The sequence below is a fragment of the Ochlerotatus camptorhynchus genome, unplaced genomic scaffold (assembly GCF_037179485.1).
Source record: "Ochlerotatus camptorhynchus isolate MF236.1 unplaced genomic scaffold, CSIRO-AGI_Acam_v1.1 ptg000078l, whole genome shotgun sequence".
NCBI lineage: Eukaryota > Metazoa > Arthropoda > Insecta > Diptera > Culicidae > Ochlerotatus > Ochlerotatus camptorhynchus.
In genome coordinates this window covers 2,250,335-2,257,546 of record NW_027040568.1, presented here as the reverse complement: position 1 = coordinate 2,257,546, position 7,212 = coordinate 2,250,335, and the positions used below count along the sequence as shown (strand labels likewise).

The following is a 7,212-nucleotide window of genomic DNA, read 5'->3' as shown; positions in this document are numbered from 1 at the left end:
GAACGCGTAGGTATTGTTATTGTTTACATTTTTGTCCGGGTGAAAACGAGGGAATGGTTGGTAGTTATTTTTGCTTTCATGACCCAGAGAATGGACACAGCAAATAAATGCTAAATCAAAATTAACTATTGTTGGCTTAATAATAGAATATTGTTATTTTTACAATAGTTGCATTTGAAAAGTGGCTGATTAAAACAAAAAGAATCCTATTTTGAATTTATATGAATAAGTATTATTGAAACAACAAAAAGCAATATAATTTCAACTGGAATTGTTTGCTTAAATACAATTAAAGATTTTTTTGGTTCAATGCAAACAATTTTCTGTCCGTGTAGAGCACAAAGATATGTCAAGACGGCTCTCTCGAGCAGGAGGTTTTGCTATACGTGTTGCTTCACCAGTGTTCAAGATAGTCAAGTTGAAATCGTCGCACAAATCATAGAAAATACCCGCTCTATTGTCATCGTATGATTCGCCCCAACCAGTACCGTGTGAGTTCATATCGCCCAGTATTAAAACTGGAGATGGAAGGATGTTAGCTGAACTCCAAAGCTGACGGCGGTTTATGAAAGTCCTTGGAGGGACATATACAGAAGCTATCCAAAGATCTTTGTTCTTCACATTTATTTGGCAAGCGACAATTTCAATGCCTGAAATTATTGGGATTGAGATTTTATAGAAGGGCTAGCACTTTTTGATCCCCAAAATTACGCCACCATATGAATCATCTCGGTCCAGGCGGATAATGTTAAAATCGTGGAAGTTTAGTTCATCTTCAGAAGAAAGTCACGTTTCACAGAGTGCAAATATATCACAATCAGAATGTTGAATTAAATACTTGAATGAGTCTAATTTAGGTATTAAACTACGACAGTTCCATTGTAATAAAGTGATCATATCTTGATCCTCACTCGAAGAATTATCCATCGAAAGATAGGAATTCACCAATGAGGGGCCATGATACAGCCAATTGCTTGAAGTAGTTTGCGACTATAGGAACAAGCATTCCAAATATTATCCACAATGTCCTTAAATTTAATCTTTCCTCGCTTGGACGGGAGAGTTTTCTTTGAATTGCGAGTAGACATGGTGTTTATTGTTGGTAACCTCTTACTGTTACCTTTATTAGGTTGCGGCGGGATGGAATAGCTACAGCAAAGATCAGATGGAGCAGCAATTACCGATTGGTTCGGCTTTTTCAATGAATCCCCGCTACCTTCAGATTTTTGCAAGCTTTTGAGAGGGGTTTTATTTTTTTCGGCGCACACCCGGGGAGCTAGTCGGCTTCCTTTTACCGGGGGCGTGTACCTCCGGAAACTCACTCTCGTCTGCTATATCAGAGTCCAGTTCATCGGAAGACAAAATCTCATAAGTGTTTCTATTTTGTGCGGCTGATGCCAACGAAGCAGAGGTTCCATTTTGCAACTTAACCATTTCTGCAAACGTCAGCTTGGAGCGTTCTTTTATGGAAAAAAGCAGCTGTGTGTCCCAACTTTTTGCAGTTGGTACAATTATAAAGATAAGATAAGATTTAGATTTAGTTTTTAGTTTTAAGAAGATATATGATTTTTGATTTTATACTGATATGAAGGTTTACAAAATAAAATCTGCTTCAAATACTGAATTGCCAAAGCAGGAACAATGTGAACACACTTCAATATATATCATAACAATTAAGGCTGGTAAGTTATTGTAGTAGCTGGAGCACCTTCGTTAAAATGAAATGTAATTTAATATGATTTAATTTGAAGAGTAAAAAAGAAAAAAAAAAAGAATAATGAAAAAAATACTTTCTTGGACACACTAATTAGGGGAAATGGATGTAATTTCGGCCTAAATGCCCCTAGTTTGGGCCAATACATAAATTCACCAATCCACTAAATTTTCAATAACAACCAAAAATATCTATAAGAACCGTCACAAGGACGCGTTCATTTAGATAAATTTGATAAATAGTAGATTTTTAGCGATGGGCCCAATCTTAGATCCATAGGCCAACATTAGAGCCATTTCCCCTATCTAAAACAAATGGTTTAGGTGTAAGCAATTGTTTCTATAGAAGATTTTGTAATCACTGTGCATAAAAATTGTGCATAGGTATAAATAACACTTTGTTTTATTTTGTATCATACGAAAATGCTATTCAAATACTGAATACATGCTTAATGGAAGTATGGTCCGGTTGAAGCGGCAATTGTTTGTGTTTCATACATGCAGTTGGTAAAATAGTCAGATAGGGGAAATGGCTCTAATGTTGGCCTTTGGATCTAGGATAGGGCCCATCGCTAAAAATCTGCTATTTTTCAATTTTATCTAGATTAACGCGTTATCGGGACGGTACTTATGAATATTTTTGGTCGCTATTGAAAATTTAGTCGAATTCTGAATTTTTGTATGGGTCCAAAGTAGGGGCATAACAGTCGACATTACATCAATTTCCCCTATTATTTCGAAAAAAAAATATATATATCAGTATAATGTGCTGTTGTGCAAACATGTGTCGTTTACACTTCTCCCATAGCAGTCCCATACGTTGTTGGTATGGCAGGCGCGGTGCGGGGTGTGCTGTTGTATTGTCGGTCGAACATGTGATAGTGAGCGCGCGCACTGACAGTCATGATTCAAATATCAACGATAGCGAGCAGACCTTCTTGGGTGGGGTATCCTTAGATGATTACTTTTGAAACAGTTTCTGAATAGAATAAAATTTAAATATAACTCTTCAAATCAGCTCTGGATAATGAAACTGAATCAGTTTCAGCGTTTCGCTTCGTAATTTATGGGAGATTCTCCGCGGAACAACGTGAAGCCCTCTGACGGTGAGCACAGCAAGTTGAATTCGCGCGCAGGCGAACAGGAATCCCTCCCACCTGCTGATGAAGTTCCTCTCCCAGGGTCGAGAATAAATGTCAGAATCATAGCTGATACTAACTGATAACTTGTTTTCCTTGGCAGTGACCAGAAGAAACCAATTTTGTTCGCAAATTTTTGGAAATGTTGCTCAAGGAAATCGCGCGTTTCTCGCTGCAACATCGAACCCTTTACTGTTATTTAATTTTAAGCATATGGATTTTCCTGCTTATTGCTGGTAAGCTATCGCATTTGCTGTAAGGATGTAGTGAAAGTGGACTGCATTGATTTTCTGTCACTTTTAGGAATGTACAAGTATATTGGATCAATCGAAAACAGCAATAGCGTTTTGAGTTCGAAAAATTTCCTGTACAAAAAGCAACAATTGATGCTTGAGGAACAGGATCGCATTCGTACGAAAAAGATCAACGATGATGATTGTAACCACCCTCCAACGATTGGAATTGGTGAAGAAGGAGGGACGCTTGATGGGTGGTCCTTGCAGGGCGTGTTGCTTCTTATACGTCACGGCGATCGTGGTCCAATGACACATGTTCGAGGCATTGACTCTGTTGATTGCAGTTACGAGGGTGATACGGTTTTAGTGAAATATAATCACTATCTGACTAATAGCAGTTCTAGCACCACTGCAGGCCATTGGATGAAAACTGGTCCATTTCATGGCTTTCCGTTGCTTCCGTCCAGCCCAAAAGCATGTCTTCTAGGACAACTTACACAAAAGGGAATTGCTCAGCTGCTGAGAGTTGGGGACGTTATTCGTCAAGCCTATGCCCACACCCTATCGCTGTATGCTAGACCCATCGTCCATACTAGAACTACTCCTTATAACGCTTCAGATACCACCAATAATCCCATCATTTATAATACTGATGACATTGTTATCTACTCGACCCGATATCGTCGCACTTTCCAGTCCGCCATGGCCCTCATGTTTAGTATCGTTCACCCGGAAAAATGGCAATTTCTTCAAATCCTAGAAAGTCACAGTCTGTCCTTCTGTTTCACGGACTGTGCCTGTCCCCAGGCGGACAATATTAAAAAGCAACTGGACAAAGAAAGCAAACAGTCTCTTGTAACCCACCCGGCAGTAGGGGCCATTGTCCAGTGGATGGGCGCAACCCTGCTTCAAAATCAACCCACTGTAGGTCAATCTAGTCCCTTGGAAATACGGGACGCAATCCTGTCTCACATTTGTCACGACGCCCCACTGCCTTGTCGTAAAATTTCACCCATTGCCCACGTATTGCGTCAAACAAGTAGTTCCAGTACTCAGGATCCACAAGATGTGATCAACATCGACCAGGATGATGCTGCCATAGTTTTCAGCCAAAATCAACCTAACACGGAAGAACCGGACGACGTGGATCCGACCGGGGAACAGGAACCGGATATAGAAGGCTGCGTCGAGAAGAGTCACGTAACAGCACTCATGTCCTATACTCAGTGGGCAGGTCTTAAGGAATGGAAAAGCATCAAGATGCGTCAGCAAGGTCTACTTCGGGCGTACGGATTCCTGCGAAATATCGTCGGCTACATGTTGAAAATGATCTCCGGAGATAAGGTGAAGTTCGTTCTTTACTCGGGTCACGACAAAACGATGGAATACCTGATGACGGCTCTCGGATTGACAAAGGAAAGCCCCTTCATCCCATATGCATCACGGTTGGCATTTGAGGTATACAAAAGTGAAAAGGACACTCAGTTCTACTTTCGGTTGCTGTTCAATGGACGTGACGTGACGAATGCGGTCGGAGTTTGCGAGGGCGGTAAAAGCTTAAGTGTACCTCGTGGCATACGGGGGGATCGTGCGAATCTGTGTCCAATCGAAAATATCATACGATTTCTGCACGATGACTACTTTCTTCCACTGAATGCGACCAACTACAAAGATGCATGTTTGGCACAAAAGGACAATTATTTCTAAGTTTGATGATGTTACCAAAAGTTGGGTTTTAGGTTTGATCTGTGATATAAATGAATTTGTTTAATATTACTTGATATAAGTACAACAATCAATTTAGTTGATTCGGGAATAGGAGGGAGTATGTCCATGAACAATGTCGGAAATCGATACATATCATTTTAAAAGGTAGCTTGTAAGAATAATGATGAAATGTGTATATTTACAAAAATGTTTTCTCGTCGCAGATGATTACAGCGTCGGGGTTATTCTACGTGGCGTGAGACGTGAAGTGAATCTCCGACAACTATTGGTATTCCGAATGTCACTTATCTTCAAGCGAGACACCATTTGCTTTGATGGAGACGGAATAATGTCGCGAAAGTGAGTCACTTCACTTCACACGCCGTAGAGCAAAAGAGGTGTGAGAATGTATCATTGTGTAACATAAATGGTTGCAGTAAAATAAAAATTCACTAGCAAATTACTCTGAAACTGTTATTTTTTATATCCTTATCAGTCATAAAAGAAGATTAAATAAACAGTCAACTCTCCGCAAGTCGATGTCCACTAGCTCGATATCGAAATATATAACCATAATAAAAATGAACATAAATAGCGTTTTGTATGGAATTCCATTACTCGATGGTCTCTTCAATATCGAGTTGTAGAGAGTTCACTGTACCACCGATACTCATATGATTTTTCACATAGTTTACTGTGCAGCATTTATCCAAGGCCATGAAATTTACCGATCATCGTGACATGTTAATCATTGATCAATTATTGATTGCTAAAAACGTACGTTTGATATTCAATGTTAGACATATTGCCTTTACGCATGTTTTAAATTTTATTGACATTGTACACATAATTTCAGGCGATCTCTTAATTTTCAGCTAAGACTCGTCAGCTGTAAAATAAGCTATGACTAGTTTGAAATTCAATAAAACCAAGTAATCTTTACAGGAAAAGGTTAGTTATTGTTATTGTTGTTCTAGGTAATGCAACACAGTGACTAAGTGCATAAAACGTTTAACAACCACCTAAACGCTAAGACACAAAAACATATTGATTTGACCACCACTCCAACTAGAACCGTCATAACAACGGTAGACTAACTTTCCCTTGAAAAAGGCCAAAACCTATGGCCGAAACGTCGGGCAGAGTCAATTAAAATCATTTGATTTATTTGAGACTGAGAAAACCGTTAACATCAGTGTTATATCTAACGATCTATTGCAATCTAGTAACCATGTACAATTTACAGGAAAATAATTGATGTTCAATAATAAGGTCGTCCTGTATTATTGTCTATGTGGATAACGCATAATGATATGCAACGTTCCATATAAAACAGTTACTGCGTATTTTTAAGTGATATCGTAAATGCAGTATACCGAAAAGTACCGTACAATATAGTCCACTCTTTTGTTTTTCGGAGACACAATTTTCGGCCAACAAGCGCGCCTTTGCGTCAGAAAATGCAACTAAAGTATTCTATAAACATTACGAGGGATGCATCAAAGCTACAACAGAGATGCAAATTAAAACTTGTTCAAACAATTAATTAAATTAAATTAAATTATATTTTTCATGTGTAAGAATTGCAACTCACTCAGCCCTAGACTACAATCAAATGTATATTTTTGGTCGCTATTGAAAATTTAGTCGATTGCTGAATTTATGTATGGGCCCAAATTAGGGGCATTTAGGCCGACATTACATCCATTTCCTCTACTTATATACTTCCAACCTTACAAATGTTACAGCTATAATTTATTTAATTTTTATCACCTGATCCATTAATTTGATCGTTGTAAAAAAGTTTGGGGAGTAATTGTAAACTGCACCCACACAGCAAAAAATATTTTTAATATCATATCACAGTGGACAATCGTGTCGAAAGTATGGTATAATATTTCTTGCCAAAAAGGACAAAATTATCTTTAATACAGTACAGTGCATAAACTGCTTTTGTTGCATTTTTTTTATTTTTGTGGCTATAAAAATTACATGAGATTTTTGACATGATTGGATGTAATATTAACATTTATTTTTTGCTATGCAGTCAGAAGCAAATAGAGCATTTCCATGCCAAAGTTGGACGTTAGGATGGCCCCAAAATACATTGTCTGAAAAACCCGGGTGTTCACCTTCCAAATAATATCCAAAGATGTTACAAAACATTTTTTGTATGGCGGCAACTCTGAAAAACGTGATTTAGAGGAGAAAAATAACAGTTTTTCATAGTAATAGCTGAACAAATCTTTCTATTGTATTGAAATTTAGAGCAACCTAACTATTTTTTTACACATTTCTTAGAGTCCCTCCTATTGATGAAAAATGTTTCATGGTCTGCTAGATGCTCCATGTTTTCATGATTTTTTTTTCAATTATCAGAAATCTCGATTTTTTAGGTGCCATTCAATCATCAAAAG

At 38.1% G+C, this 7,212-nt stretch overlaps 1 protein-coding gene across 1 annotated transcript; it reads left to right on the top strand.

Moving 5' to 3' along the window:
• The first annotated feature begins 2,926 nt into the window (after positions 1-2,926).
• Positions 2,927-5,217, top strand: LOC135697793 (2-phosphoxylose phosphatase 1). The gene is made up of 2 exons (XM_065217606.1): positions 2,927-3,088; positions 3,156-5,217. Exons 1-2 carry the CDS (start codon positions 2,995-2,997, stop codon positions 4,793-4,795), a joined length of 1,734 nt encoding a protein of 577 aa, XP_065073678.1. The 5' UTR covers positions 2,927-2,994; the 3' UTR covers positions 4,796-5,217.
• The last annotated feature ends 1,995 nt before the right edge of the window (positions 5,218-7,212 follow it).